Here is a 16,249-nt window from a genome sequence, read left to right on the forward strand (position 1 = left end):
GGAAAAGAAGACTCAAGGGGGATCTGATCCACATCTATACATATCTAAGAAGCAGGCAGTAGAGGGATGAGACCGGACCCTTCTCAGCAGTGTGTGGTGATAGGATGAGGGGAAATGGCCACAAACGGATGCCTAGGAAGTTCAGCACAAATGCGTGTGGGAACTTCTTCCCAGTGCAGTGACTGAACACTGGAGCTGCACAGAGAGGTGGTGGAGTCTCCTCTGGAGACATTCAGGACCCACCTGGACTCCTACCTGTGCAACCTGGGCTAGGGAGCTGCTGTGGCAGTGGGGTTGGACCCAATGATCTCTGGAGGTCCCTTCCAACCCCTTCAGTTCTGTGATTCTGTGTGATTAGTATGCCTTTATTTTCTAATAGCATTCCAACTGTGGTGTTCTACATGTTTCCTGTTAGCAAAATTTAGAAGTTTATTTGCAAGAGAATATTTGAAGTCTAATATCCTTTAATGAATTTCTGTTACATGCTCTTTTGCAAGTCATAAAGGCTGTGCTGTTAGGATAACTAACAACTAAAATGATGTCAAGTTAATCCTATAGATGTCTCTGTACAGTTGTATCTGCGTCCCTGTTGAAACATGATGAAATTTGGATTTCAGGACTCACCTGCAGTTCTGGAGGATTGAAGGGCAAAGGTAGGGAATAACATTCTTATACACTTACATGAGAGGACCTGAAGTATGCAGTACTGGTGACCATTGTACAACTTAACTAACTGTAAGTTGGAGTAATACTGCATTCTAGCTCCGTCCTCATGGTTATCTTATCGCAAACAAAAATGTTGAGGGTCATCACACCAACTCCCATTTTGTTGTCTGTGTTTTTCTGGGATCTTTTATTTCACGGAAGTCATGGCTGATTCAAAGAATGCTGGTTTTTGCAGGTTTTGTATCAAGAATGCACTATGAGAAAACAGGATGGCTGGCTTTGTGCCACTCAACTTTTATGCAAGGGTGCAATCTGTGTCAGTCAAGGTCTGCCCAGATAATGTTATTTATACACTGGCATGGCTTTCCAAATGACCTATACTAAGCTAAAAATTGCCTTCTGGACTACCACTATTCCTCCCTGCATAGGAAGCAGCTTTCTTAATTATAAGCAGTTGCTGCAGTTTCTGAAAAGTTCCTCCAGCCAAAGCACATGATTACAACCTCCTGTGCTGCTCTGCGGGCAGCACATTCTAGCAGAGCCATCTCTAGCTCTGGCAGAGATTCACAAAAGCAGCAACCTAACAAATTCCTGTCCGTCTGCCCATTTGAAGGCATTCAATTTTAGTTGGTGATGCTAACCTTAATTTACAGTCCTTGTTTCCTCAATCCACTGCCTTGATTGTATAATACTTTGATATGAGTATTCAGAGACAAAAACCTTTCAAAATACAGACATGAGCTAATCAGGCACTGCCAGACGTGTATTGAATACGTGTACAGTAAGCTATGTTCCCATTTCGACATGTTCTTTCTTTTCAATATCACCACGAAGGACTTCTGTATATACATTTTCCTTTTTTGCTTATATGATTGTCATTTACATCAGCGCAGAGTGAGAGAATGCAAGACATCTTTTATTTTCCCTGTTAGTGTGCCCCAGCCCAGGAGCAGCAGGCAGTCTGTACAGCTGTGTGCTTGGTACCTGGTTGTGTTAAGAGAATCCTCCTTAAAAGTACGTGCTTTTCCCAGAATTTCAGGGATGACTGCACAGTGACAGAGATGTTGCTCATTACTCCGGTTTGCAGACACAGCTCCAACTTGCTTTTCTTTTCCATTGGCGCTTTTATCCTGCAACAATACAGTAAGTGTTCAGAAAAATAAGGACAGTGGACATCCAGAGTAGTTGCACTGTCCATTAGGTATTGCAGTCTTTAATTATTTCTCCTATTATCAACATAGCTGTTTTTATTGTCCAATCTCTGTGTAGTGATTACAGTTGATACAATCCCTTGCTGCTCCAGCATGCATTTTTAGCAAGTTACAGTGTAAAGACATCCTTGATACTTTTCCCAGGTTTTCCATTTTGGGAAGTGCCTTTGTTTCCTTCTCAGCACGTTGTTAACCAATGTTATACATTACAAAGAGAATGGAGGTATGCATCAGTCTCCGTGAATAGCAGAGGCCTCTGACTTTAAGCTGCTCTTTGACACGCCTCGGAATGACACAGCATGACAACAATTATATTGTTTGAGGTTATATAATCAAGTTTGGTTTCTTTTTGCCTCCCTGTGGCGTTTAAATGGGTGCTTAACTCCAGTGCCGTTTCCGTGCATTAGGTTTTGCTGAATTTAACTACATTCGGCACTGAAATTCTTAATATTTTGCAAAATATATACGGGTTTTGAAATAATATGCTTTACCCGAAACAGGGGAAAAAAAAAAAACAAAACCTAACTGGCAACGCAAAGTTCTCTCTAATGAAATAAGTTGAAATATTGTTGTGGATTCAAGTACAAATAGTTCTGAGCCCACAGTGACAATCCCTGCTTCTGACAAGGCTGTACATAAAAAAGGCTCCCCTGGCTGAATGTTACTGAGGCTTCTGTTCCTATCTTAGCCAGGAGGGAAATGTGATGGGAAAGGATTTGAGGAAGGAGAGAGTTTAGAAGTTGTCCGAGGGTGATGAAATAAAATTAAAATGGAGATGCTCTTGTCGGGAAAATGTATGGAGACACTGAATAATCTCTTAAGAGAAGCAGAAACTCAGTTAGGCCATTGAACATGGAAACAACAACAAGAAAAAAAAGGCCAAGAAAGGATTTAGCTCTTGTTAGCATCTAGGCTATTTCTCTCCTGTGCAATACATGGAATATATTTTAAATCATCTTTAAATTCCATAAAATTTTAAATTATCTACAAAGTTGCATTTCCCGTAGTATAGGAGTGCTGTGGATTTCTTGACTGCTGACAAAATAATACTGTCCTGATTTTGCAATTCTACTTTCTGAATTATCAGCACGAAACTCTTGAATGCTGAAAATCCACCATTTACAGAAAAGAAGTCGCTGTGCACGTTACTCATGTAGCACCAAGCCAATGTGCCTCAATTCCACCTTCAAAAGGCTGCTCTGAAGAAAAAGGGCATTTCAGAGTTTGTATCAATCCAGCTGTAGCTTGGATGAATGCAGGCCTGTCAGCTGTGTGCCACAAGGAGAATGGAGTTCGTAGCGGCGTGAGTGGAGATGTAGTTAATAATCCAGCAAGAACAGCAGAGAGGCTGCTGTGCTCATTCTGTATGAGCCCCCAAAGAGCTGCGAGGAATGGCTTTGTCGCTGGTGACCTGGGCTGCATACAAATCACATTTTCCAAGTGAAAATCACTTCTCCCTTGTGCCGTGCCATCTCACTGCTGGTGCCTCGAAACTGCAGCGTGTTGCCTTCTCCCTTCCGTTGTCTTATGTGGTAAAGGCACGTACAGTGAGACATAGATTACTCTGTACACTCCCAGAGAACTTTTACATAATTAGTCCAGTGCCTTTTATTGATGAGAATTACATTATTATATCCAGTCCTAGAGAACATGAAACAATATGGGAGTCCTTGATGGTAACTGTATTTCTTAACGGAAATGGGAATGGATTTTGCTTAAATGCATATAACTGAGACACTTCTTTGTAAGCCTAGCAATATTCTGTTATAAATGATTATGCATGGCTTTTGTATATCATTCTGCCATTCATTTTTTAAATTCTTTATAAAAAACGGAGGTGAAGGCACAAGAAAGGTGAATCAATTTGCCCAGGTCTGCTCAATGGGTTACCATCAGATGAAGGATACTGCAAGATCCAATGAGCTCTAATTTCATCTGTGTCCGCTGGCTGTAATAGGGAAGCTAACAGTAATGCATTGTTAACACATTTAGACCCAAGGTAACCATCTTATAAGACCAATTCTTGAATTACCTGTTGACATCAGTTGGATGTTCAATAGATTTACTGGTTACCATGAGTCAGAACTGGAAGACAACACAGCTGTAATAGCCTTGCATCCTTAGGAATCAAGATGAAACTGAGCTCCTCTCAACAAGCTCCTTTGTGGTTTTACTTTTGGAAAAGTCAGAGTGCTCTGTAATTTTAGGCCTCTGTAACTGATGACTCAGTCAGAAACTGAGGATGTAGGTAATGAGAACTAAGAAAGTGGAAGGCAATATAAAGAATATAAAAAAGAATATAAGGCAACTAAAAATATTAAAATAATAATAATAATAAAAGCTGTCATTTTCACACTCTGCATTTTCTTCTAGAATCCACAGTGAATCAGTCTATCTTACATGAATGCACTGAGAAAATGTCACCCATGGAATGTTTAGCCGTGGTTCCTTATTAATGAAGTAAGTCTGAACCACCCTGCTCTTATTTTCATTTTTTAGGATATAACTGGAACACTCTTGACATTCTGTTCATCACACATTAAAAAATGTTGTCAAGTCTTGATCTCCTTTGGGTGGCCTCCCTGGATTACGCTAAATTATCTGAGCAGGCTCCATGCAATCATTCTGAGTCCAGATAACCTCTTATGCTTTTCAGAATTCATTCTTTATGAGGTTTTATTGTGTGTCTTTTTTTCTTTTTTGTCTGCAATCTCAGACATCCCATTGGTATGGGTAATACAGAATTGATTGTAGCTAAGTAGGTGGCTCTGAACAACTGTACTGTTGTAACTACAGGCAGACTTTGGCCTTCAGACCTTCTGGACCTTCTCCCACATATTTCCAAGTCTGAGTTTACATCCTTAATGAAAATAAGAAGTATTCTTGGAAAATGTCTTAGGACATCTGCAGAAATCCAGCAGCCACTGCTTCACACAGTTCATACATAATGGCTTCATGTTTTACATCTTTTTTTTTATTCTGTGGGTAGAAATAAATGTAGTGTATATGATTTGCTTGAGCACGTGCATACATACTCATGAGAGTGTTGGTGAGTGTCAATCTGCTTTGCTTGTAATAACTTGACCCTGCTGTTGATTCTGAAAGAAAATTAGAAATCTTCAAAAAACAAACAAATAAAAACCTAGCCAATCTCATTAAGTCTACTGAAGCTGCTGCGCCAGGTTGAGAGAACATACTATTTGTGCTTTCTCTGAGAAAAGGTACCAGCATGAGCTGCATTGTTAGCAAGTAGCACAGAATTCACTGTATGAGGGCAGAGAGAGTACATAAATAAATACAAAAAACTTCAAGAAAATGTTCAGCTAACACCTACACCTTATCAGATAAAATTTGTTTAAAAAAAATGAAGCAGTTTCTTGCTCAGGGCATGATTTACTTACCTCATGCAATAAAAATGATTCTCTGCTAGAGCATCACAGTTACTACTGATGAATAAATCTCAAACAGGCTGTCTTATTCTGGTAAGTAGCACTCCTACTGAACTGCCTAACTGAACTAGAAGTCACATTTCAAGGCAGGTTTGCAGTGGAACCTCTGAGCTGCAAAGAAGAGCTGCAACTTCTAGCACCATCCTTGCCTGCCTGCATCTTCCTTAGGTTTCTGCAAAGCTTAGGGCATTTCATTTTGTTAGGTAACATTATGCAAAGATGATGCTATTTGCCTTCAGCTGGTTCTTGTTTAAGAAGGCATTAAAAGAAAAAGGAGAGGGAAAACTGTTTGAGCTCTCCTGTACCGTGCAGCGTAATCGTTTTCAAGAGCTTGAGATTTATACTGCTGTGGAGAACAACAGGAAATTGCATGTGAGAAAACGTTCATCTGCAATCACAAGGAATAAACAACTTTCTGTAGTTAGGTGGAAACAATAGCACTCTCAGATCTGGAAATAGGCGTTGCCATTCAAAGCACACCATCCACCTTGTCTTCGCCTCAAAAAGCTTCCAGCTGTGTCTGCTCCTCTGCAAGCAAGCTATAAAATAAGATTTTTAGAAGTTGGACTCAGTGACTTTTGTGGGTCTCTTCCAACATGGGATATTCTCTGAATCTATTTTCTTGTTTTCTCGCTAAAAAAAAAAAGAAAAAGAAAAAGAAAAAAAATGCAGGCAGAATCCAAAATTGAGCTTAGCACAGAGACTGCTCATTTCTAAGGTTACCTTTTTTTTTTTTCTTTTTTCCTGGAGAACTATAGGAAACACCCAAGCCAGCATTTTCCTTTTGGCCTCTGACAGGGAGAGCTGCTCCTTGCACTCGAGCCACCACCTTCCCCAGTACCACACCACACATACTTCCCCAGTAAAATGTCTAGACAGGAATAGAGGGAGTTTCTCCTGCTGGCATTTCCAGCAACAGCCTCTGCAGGCTGGAGATTTTAAGCTATGTAGGGAAGAAAAAAAAAAATTAATTCCTTTCATTTTATATGATTTCATGCTAAAAGACCTGCTGCAGGTTACAGATGGTAACAAATTTCTGCAAAAAAAAAATTAAAATAAAATAAAAGGTTTATTTAGCTTAGGTGTGGGCCCAAAACCACCAGCTCCTCACAATCTGAAACACCCATTACAGGACAAGAGGGAGTCACTGTAAGTTGCACTAGGGGAGGTTCAGGTTGGATATTAGGAAGTTTCTTCACAGGGACAGGCTGCCCAGGGAGGTAGTGGAGTCACTGTCCCTGGAGGCACTGAAGGAACGTACTATATTTTTGCAAAACAGGGAAATGCACGCAATGAAGAGCAGAAAAACAAACTCATTAAGCAAAACTAAAGCCCCATAAGGGGAAAGCCCGCTGCTTACAGCTCGTAGATACAGATCTATGGTTTTCTGCCAATGGTTTTACATGCAGCCTTAAATATTGGCCTTTTTATTGTTGTTGTTTGTTTGGGTTGCAATTTTTTTGTCAGCAGCCTTTCTTGCTGTCACACCACAGCCACAAACCGCCGTGCGTTCTTTCTTTTCTCATTTCTTGCACGACCTGAGGACTTTCCAGAGGCTATAATCGACTGTATTGCGACAAAAACGGCATTAACGACTAAACTTTGTGAAGTGCGAAGGGCGTAAAACTCGCATCGTTACGCCTGTGGCTGTTTCACGGTGTAGCTGTGGGGTGCTACACGCCTTGCAGCTCCCCCACCCTGGAGAGCAACGCACAATGGTTTTTGGACCTTCCCGCTTCCCGTACCCGCCCTCAGGGCTATGGCGGGACGGCCGGCTCTCCCTTTCCCACCGCGTAGACAAACGCGCATCGGACTACAACTCCTAGGAGTGCCCCGCGGCGTTGCGCATGCGCGACGCACTTTCCCCGCGCCATCTTGGCGCCCGCTTCTTCCATCTCTTCGTTCGCTGAGAGCGGCTGATTGAAGGGATGCGGACGGGCGGACTACAACTCCCATCGTGCCCAGCGGAGCCCGCGCATGGGCAATGCGCTCCGCCGCCATCTTGGCCCGGGGAAGCGCTGCCGCCACAGCCGCCAAACAAACCCGAGAGCGGCACCGCGGGGGGAGGAGGGGTCGTGTTGCTGAGGAGTCTTTCCATGTGCCGGGCACGGCCGGGCAGGTGGGTCCCGCTCCCCGGCAGCACCTCCCTGCCTTCTCCGGGGCTCTCCCCTGTGCGAAACGGGGCTGCTCTCCTTCCCCGGGGCGCCGGGGACCCGCCGCCCCCTCACGGGCCCGGCGCCCGCTCCCTGTCTGCGCGGCCTTCTCCTCCTTTCCGCCTTTGGGGCCCTTCTCTGAGGTACCGGAGGAACACCGCGAAGGGCGGGCGGGAGCCCCGGGTGGCTGCAGCCTGAGGGTTCCCTCCTGGGGAGCAATGGGGCCGGGGCTTTTGTTCCCTGTGCTCCCCTCAGGCCCTTTTTCCCGGTCCTCCTCGGTGGCGATGCTCCCTCCCTTCCCCCCGTCCCCCAGGTCTTCGCCTCGTAGAGGTTTTCCCCGTGCTTGGGTGTTTTTTATTTTATTATTTTATTTTAGCAGGACGTAGAAAGCAGATTTTTTTTTTTCGCCGTTCTGTCATAGATCAGTGTTAAATGCGTTCTGCGGGGGGGGGGGGGGGGGGGGGGGAAGAGTTCTTATAATAGGTGCTCTGTGCATAAAGAGAGGGAGGAGACTCGAGCATCAATTCGGAGAGTGTTTCGGCGTGAAAAAAAGGCTTGTGCAGGAGGTTGGAAACTCAGGAGGAGAAAGGCTTTGGCTGGTGGGAGAGAGAGCATAGGAAGCCCTACGCCTTTGTGAAGCTGCTGAATTCCTGCATGGTAACGCATGCCATGTGGTTGGGGCAGGTTTGGGAGGGAATGTGGTGTTGTGAGCAGCCGGGGGACTTCGCTTTGGGAGATCAATAGATGGTGAGCTCGAGCTTACTGCATTTGTGTTCCTTTTCAGCGAGGCTGAGCTCTGCGGGAGCACAGAGACAAGATGCCTGTGGTGTGGCCGACGCTTCTGGATCTCAGCAGAGATGAGTGCAAGAGGATCCTTCGCAAACTGGGTACAGTAAGATGCAATTTGTGGGTCTGTATGTTAGCCCTTGTAAGATGTGCCTGCCTGCTGCTTCCATGAAATACTTTATTACATCTACAGGCAACTTAAAAGTGATTTCCTGCTTTTTCCATGTGTCATTAGTGTGACAGCCGAGGCTTAAAATGATGTTGGGCAGACACTCTGCCTGAGCAAAAGGGATAGAACAGAATTGTTTCTGTTGGATTGAATCTCTAGTAGTTATTCTTGTCCATCTTTGCTTTGATGTTGCAGCATTTATGGCTATAGAGCTGCACTGTCATGTCTGGGCAAGAGGAGGGTCTTCATTTGTTCTTCAGTTTTGTGTTAAGATACCTATTTGTACCAAAAAGCCATAGCATTCTGATTTGATTGATACCGTGGAGTTTCAGTAGTAAAGACTTACAGAATCATAGAATATACCGTATTGGAAGGGACCTGTAAGACTCATGGGGTTTGACTTCTGGTGCTGCACAGACTTAAAACATAATAAAAAAACCCAACAAAACAGTGTGGTAGTGTGTGACTTTCAGCCTTCACTTATGTGAGTTGTCAGAGAAATGTGGGAAGTGTTTGCACTTTACTTTACAGCGGGAGATTTTTGTGTTGTTTCAAACCTGGCTTAATATCTGTGTACCTTGCCCAGCAAATTTGTGTGTATATACTGAGATTTTTCATGCTCTGTAATTGTAAATATGTGAGCAAGGAGACGTCCTATTGCATTTTGGAAGCAAATAAATATATTTAGTCTTTCTTCACATACAAGCTTTAGGCTGCCATAGGAGAGGGGATCCTTTGTTAGACCACTGATCTGATCTGACAGTGTGGATTTGCGTACTTAAGAAACTGTTGTGTTGTTTTTTTTTAAAACGGGCTTTTTTCTGAATTAATGGTGCTTAGTATTAGAAAGAAAGAAATGTAAATTTGTTTTCAGACCCTCCTCTGAGGAGTGTGATGTCAGGAAAAAAGCTGAGCCTGCCACAAACTTCCTGTGGTGGTGGAGTTAGTCGCTCCAGATTTTCTTGCTCAAGTTTTGAGAGCTAAAATGTGTGTTGTATTCCTTAGCTGTGCGAATGTTCTCATACATTGTGAAGCCATCACTGTTGTTTTCTGAGAAGTGTGATTTTTTTTTTTCCTTGCTCTTTTCTGACTTTGCTTCTTGAGAATCTGGGATTTGCATTCTGTTGGAGTGGAGGCGCAGTTGTTGCACACAGCATCAAAAAGAAGCTGTGCATCCATTAAGGTGATAGCTCTAGGTCTGAGGCGAGGCTCAGGGGGCACAGAACTAGGAAAAAAGTGCAGGATGCCAAAAAATGTGCACCGGATCTGTGCTACTAAATTATGCTAACGTAGCTCTTGCTGGCTGGAAGCTTGGAAAAAAAAAACAACTTCCAGCCCAGCTGATGGCGGTGTGCTGGCAGAACCCTGCTGGTGCAGCTGAGCCAAACAGAACTGCAGCTACACCTCCTCCAGTGACATAACCTAGGCTGACAGGAAAAAAAATAAAAGAAATAATTCTTTTTTTTTTTTTTTGCTGGCATGAGCTGCGTCCCCACCAGAGGGCCCTGTCAGCATAACAGAGATTAGAGCTTGTAGCAGCCGTGTCTCTTCTGGGGTAGAGGAGCTCTCCATTTGTTCAGACACACCAGAAGCCTGGAGGGGGAGGAAGCACATCAGTCGAGCTGGATGCAGCATGAGCTGGATGTAGCATTCCACTTGGTCAGCTTTCAGCCCAGCATCTCATTTGGTTGCCTGTTGAAGGCAAAATGTAGTGGTGCAAGGGAAGCTGAAATGTACCCTGAGGTGTGCAATGCCTACTGTTGTCTTACAGCCCTCGTGGCTTGTAACTAAATCACCTTGCACTTGAAATAATGATGTTTATTTTTGAAACTCGATTTTCCAAGTTTTTATAAGCTTGTTGTTGGTTTCATCTTGAAAAGAGAGTACACCAGTTAGTAATGCTGTATAGACAGAAGGGTGAGGAAGCTAGTTATGGCTTCTGTGCAATCTCTTTTAAGTTCTAAAACGCCAGAACGTGCATTTTTAAAGCCTTAGCCTTAGTGTAGAGCATCTGTATTGAAAATGAAAAAAGGGGAAAAAAAAAGCAAAGAGATAAAACTGTACAACTACTTATCTGAGGATTATTTTATGTTGTTAACAGAAGAAAATAATTAGTATCTTAAATATTGTAACATGGTTGTCTAAATAAATGTTGGTATTAGTAATAACCATTGCATTAATTAGTGAATGTTTTGTAACCAAAGCTGCAAAGACTTCTGTAGGTCTCTCAGCATCCCTGTGCAGGCGGTGGAGTTAACCAAGGCGATTCTGCTTTGTGTCTTGCCTACTTAATCAGGGCAGGAGAGCAGGGCTTCTTTTCAGCACAGCTCCTTGATTTGATTTGTTAATTGGCTTTTTGGAATCTCAGTCTGTGCAGCTTCAGTCTTCTTTAATTGCAGGAAAATTCAGATGTGTTTTGAGGCTCTTGTTAGGTTTTGGCCTGCCCCTTTTATTTGTGCTTTTGACTAACTGGGATCTGTTGTGGGGGTGGGTTAGCTGGTTGCTGAAATAGAGCTCTGAATGAAAGTCATCTGCAGAAACAGCAAAAGAATTTGTATTGTTGGTTCAAAGCATGGCTCTCAGTAACGTGTTTTCTTAAATGCTTAGTGCTAAGCTTAGAACAGGAGCTAGCAGACTCCAACTGTATGTGCACTATGCCTTTTTCACCCTGCTTAGTTGGACAAAATCCACTATTTCAGTAGCCTTTAGCTATTATATTATTCTGAAAGCTCTGGTGGAATGATGTTCTCATGAGTCACCTGGTATTGCATGTTTGTTATGTCAGAGTTGCACTTTTGCATGCTAATGTTCATGGTGGCTCTACGTTTAAGACTAGCTGGATTGTTTGGTGTGCTGTGTGAGTTGAATTCATTGCAGTGCATTGTTTTCAGATTTGAGCAGTTGTACATATCAGGTGAATGGGCATGAAAGATAATGATGATCCTGTTTAACAAAATGGGGCTTATGTCTTCCGTGCTAATTAAGGAGCAGTGCTAGGAAAAAAAAAATCAGTTATTTTTCTGATAGTGTATTTCTTCTCCAAGCCTTGGAACTTTTAATAGTGATGTGTATTAAATATTTTTCTCTTTTTCTAGAGAATTCTGAGCTACTACACAAATTTCTATACTGTTTTTTCAAGGTTTCTGTGTTGAACTGTCAGCTCGGAGAGTGCTTGTAATATTCAATTGGGTTTATAAAACTAGATAATCCTCTGTGATGATACAGTTGTTTCACAGAAAAGCTGTAGGCTGCAGAATAATTGACGGAGAGAGTTCTAAACCATCAATCTCTTCTGAAAAGCACTAAATAATTGAAAGACACGTTCCTTTTAATAACTTTGAAAATTAATAGAATACTGTCAGTAATACTGAAAATAACATTTTTTTCCTTTGCTGTGAGCATTAAATAGAATTACTGTTTGCTCTAATTCCTCAGAACTGGAGGCATATGCAGGTGTCATCAGTGCCTTACGTGCACAAGGAGATCTTACGAAAGAGAAGAAGGATCTTCTTGGAGAACTTTCTAAAGTGCTTAGGTAATCCAGACCTTTTTAAAGTAAGAACTGGTGGCCTCTTTTACTTTCAGAACTCAACATGCTTTTTCTGTCGCTCACATTGTAAAGCAAATCATAATGTGGAGAAAAAATTGTCTGTCTAGTGGATATTTGATTCTTGTTTGGCTTTGAGTTTTGAGCTTCTGTGGGTAAAGATTTACTGTTCTACTGGTGGCTTTTGAGGTATCTAGTGATTGTAACTGTCTCATGAATGCTTGCTAGCTCCAAGTTCCATCAAGGTAGGATTTTGAGGTCTTTGGGCCTATGTTGCAGCAAGGAAGAATGCTGTATGTTCCATATGAATTTTTCTACCTTAAAAATTCAGTCTTTCATTAGGAAATGGGAAACTAGCTGCTTTGCAGTGGTACCCAGCAAACAGCAATGTTCTCTTTATTCTTCAGTAGCACTTTCTGAGCAATGATACATTCATTCTTTCTCACTGTGATAGCAAAAATTAAGTGACAATCTCTTAAACGTAAATGCCTGTCCCCTTTTGTCTCCTGAGTGGATTATTCATAAGTTTCATTTTAGCTGAAAACTTTAGATAAATGTTCATGTCTCCTGCTGACTAAAATATATTGGTATTTTTTAAACAGTATTTCAACAGAGAGACATCGTGCTGAAGTTCGAAGAGCAGTAAATGATGAACGGCTAACGACTATTGCACACAAGTAAGTTATAGGTCATTTTCTACATGATTTCCAAAGGCTCCCTTTGTAAAATCCATTATGCCTTAACGGAATGATAGAACTTTCAGGATTGATGGTGGTTTAAAGAACGACGTTTGAAAGAATTACTGTATTGGATTTAAAATGTAAACTTGATGAGTGGCTTGTGCGGTTTTCATCTTTGTTTTATAATTGTTTTTAAATTTATATTTTGTTTAAATCCATTTGTTAGGGTTATATGAAGAGATACTTAGCTATGCAGAAATACAAAAGGAAGGAAAGTGATGAGAGAGACTAGTGGAAAACAATGTATCAGCAGCGAGGTGGAAAAAAAAGAACTGCAGCAAGCTGTCTGATGACATCAGCGTCCACTGTTCCCTGTTTGATGCAGCTGCTGTGCTGGTATCAACTGGGTTGATTTCTCCTTGTGTTTGCTTTCCCAAGCTCTGCATGATTTTGAGAGGTGGAAAAGAGCAAGAGAACAAGTTGCTTGTGTATCTCTGATAGTTACTAGTCTTAAGTGTGCTTAAAAGAGGATGGATTGTGAGAGTGTCTCTTTTTCCCTATTTTCTTCTGTATTATAACCATTGATTTTTTTAGTTTGCCTCCTGTAACCTAGGTGTTATGGTGAGGAAAAACAAGTGGAAGCCTTGTGAGTAGCAAGCTGCTTGGAGTTAGCAATTGTCTGATCATAGACTTGCCAAGATATGCATACTGTTTTAGTGCTGCAGAATATTTAACATTTTAGTGGTTTAGTGCTCATGTTTAAAGAATTACAAATGTGCTGTTTACTGAACAAAAACCCACCAACTTCTTTACGCTGATTTAGAGGAAAAGAACAAATAGTGAAAACAAAAAAAACATTATATTGTCAAAACTGGCCTATTTCCTTGAATTAAGTATCCTTTTTAAGTAGTAGTTCTGTTTTTAACGTTTTCCAGAGCAAGCATACAATTTGTCCCAAGGTAGCAAACTTCAAATGGATGAGATATTATAATCCAGACAAGGTGAAATTGTAAAGTGCTGCATCTCTTTATTTTTCCTCTGGTTAATTCTTTGTAGGTGATAGTTGGTAATATAGTGTTTGACTTAAATTATCTAACTTGTTAGGAAAGCAGACTTTGCTAGCTTTGCTATGTGTAACATTTGTAATCTTATTTTTGATTTAAAAAGCGTGTTTTTATCTCAGCTGATGCACCTCTGCTTGGACTATGTGAATATGTATGAAGAATGCTGAAGCATATAAAAATTTAACAGCAGAGTAGATTGTCTGCATTTTGTGAACTAATTTGTTGTAGCTTTTGCTGCAACTTGCTTGCAGTAGTTTATGTGGGAAGTTGTTTTTCAGAATATATTAATACATTAAACAGGTTGGTTTGTATAAGAACAGCATAACAGAATTGGAAAATGATCTGTTATTCAGATTTTACTGATTTCTCAAATGAGAACTGTAAAACAGTCATAAACAGGAACAACGCTCTATGTAGGCAAGAACAGCATTTTTTGAAGCTTTCCAGTTTTTGTATAAGTACTAAGGTTGGGAGAAAAATGAGAGGAGCAGACTGGATTCTGTGGAGAAAGATGCACGTACCTCAATCATGTTGTGTTGCATCACCTTGTTTGGGACTACTTCAGTCAGTCTGAGAAATTTCTACTGAGGTAACACAAGAGTTGCATTAGAAGCTGAGGTTTTTCTCTTGTAACTTAATTGGTTTTGGTAATCTTTCATGGAGTCTCTAGGTATTTTGGTCATCCAGAACTGGAGGGTAAACAAACTCTACCTGTGTGATAATCTGATTTGTTCTGCAGCCCTTTACAGGCTTTGTGAAACATAATGTTAAAGGAAGCAGCAACTCTTATATATGCCATGGGAGGATTTCTGCATCAGTTAGGAAAGATGTAAGGGCTTTCATGAAAGGAGAAGACTGGAGATATTTCTCTAGTGTGTCTTTAGAAAAAAAAAAACCTTTTAAATTTCCACTGTTGAAAAGAGAAACTTAAATAAGAGTACTAAGTGTTTAGGAAAGTCAGCAGGAAACTTACAGATTTTCCTTTCTGTTTAGTATGTCTGGACCAAATAGCTCTTCAGAGTGGTCTATAGAAGGTCGTCGTCTGGTGCCGCTGATGCCACGGCTTGTTCCACAAACAGCTTTCACTGTTACAGCTAATGCTGTTGCCAATGCAGCTGTTCAGCACAATGCATCACTTCCAGTCCCTGCAGAAACTGGAAACAAGGAAGGTGAGAGAATGCTGAGATTCTGTGTTAACTATTCACAGTTTGAAATGTTCTCTTAGTTTTAGATGCTTTAAAAATCCTAATCAATGTTACTGCGCAGTATTTATAGACATAAGTGGGATTTCTTTGATATAACTTGATATCTGCAGCATAAATCTGACAGCATTGTGAGCACACAAGGAACTAGAATAAAAAGGAAAAAAAAAGTGCCACAAAGTGAGAGAGAAATGCATTGGTTAACTTGTTAAGCTCTGTGAAGTATAAAAAGTTAGGTTGATGGGTTAAGATTTTGTGGAGTTCTATAAGTGGTGAGAAATCCTTCAGGACGGTTTGTTTTGAGAACATGAAGGTAAGCCCCTGTAAGTTTTGGTCAAAGTCAAATAAAGCTTGTTGAGTTTTCCTTTTTTTTTTTTTCTTTTTTGAAAACATACCAAGTTAAGTTAAAAAATTGATTTCTACTTTTCTTTTGCCTTTTAAATAATGCTGTCGCGTATCCAGCCAAGTTAAATGACCTTCAATTATGCTTCATGCAACTGCAGAATGTGTAGCATCTCTTCACAGATGCTGTTGTTTTTTTTTTTCTTCTGGTTTTCTAAGAACTGTTGGACTGATACACTGTGACTTGTAAGTAAAGTTGAAAAAAGAAAATTACCAGAAAGATTTTTTCATTACTCAAGGAATGTTTTATTTCCTTCAAGTGATGTACCTTTGAGAAGATGCACAAACTGTCTTTGGTCAGTTACTAATAAACATTTACAGAAAAGAAAAAGATCAAGATATTGGATTAATACTAAAGTTAAAGATAAATGAACAATGTGTAATGTAAAACGTCTGATTGTTATAAGGAGGATGAGAAGACAAACCCTGGAAGTGGCAGCTCAAGTTACTGAGTATGGGGGGAAGGGAGGTTAGACTTTGAAGGCAGTTAATTCCATGGCTATGCTGAAGTTAAACTGGGGGGTATTCAACAATATAAGGACTGCAGAGGCAAATATGTGGATATGCCCCACGGTAAATCTTCAGCTTCCATTCCAGTTGCTGAGATAGTGGTAGGATAATTTTCAATTTTCTATTCCTACACAAGTACTACTTTAACCCCAACATCTGCCCCTGTTCTAAGTAGCAGTGTAGCTGTCCCAACTAGCAGTGAGGTCCCCTAGACCCAGCAGTCCGGCCTTCAATGTAGTCCTCATGCCAAGTGGAAGTACTGTTTACATCAAAAGTAAGTGATAACAGTAGTTGATTAACAAAAGGCAAAGAAGTGGCCAATCTTGTGGCTGAGGCATGGTCTGAATTAGACACTCTAGCCTTGGGCAAGCCATTGAATGCCTTTATGCCTTAGTTTAGGCTAAAGAATG

The 16,249-nt window shown here is 41.1% G+C and overlaps 1 protein-coding gene across 1 annotated transcript in view; it reads left to right on the forward strand.

Annotated features, from left to right (window-relative positions):
• The first annotated feature begins 7,346 nt into the window (after nt 1–7,346).
• The window catches only part of EMSY (EMSY transcriptional repressor, BRCA2 interacting), a 38,333-nt gene continuing 29,430 nt past the window's right edge, over nt 7,347–16,249 (forward strand). The window contains 5 exon segments of the mRNA XM_065729908.1: nt 7,347–7,445; nt 8,264–8,366; nt 11,870–11,969; nt 12,584–12,658; nt 14,719–14,894. Of these exon segments, the coding sequence (XP_065585980.1) occupies nt 8,297–8,366; nt 11,870–11,969; nt 12,584–12,658; nt 14,719–14,894 (421 nt within the window). The 5' untranslated portion in view covers nt 7,347–7,445; nt 8,264–8,296.

The sequence above is a fragment of the Cyrtonyx montezumae genome, unplaced genomic scaffold, assembly GCF_038088225.1.
Source record: "Cyrtonyx montezumae isolate F1298 unplaced genomic scaffold, pur_monq_1.0 scaffold_12, whole genome shotgun sequence".
Taxonomy (NCBI): Eukaryota; Metazoa; Chordata; class Aves; order Galliformes; family Odontophoridae; genus Cyrtonyx; species Cyrtonyx montezumae.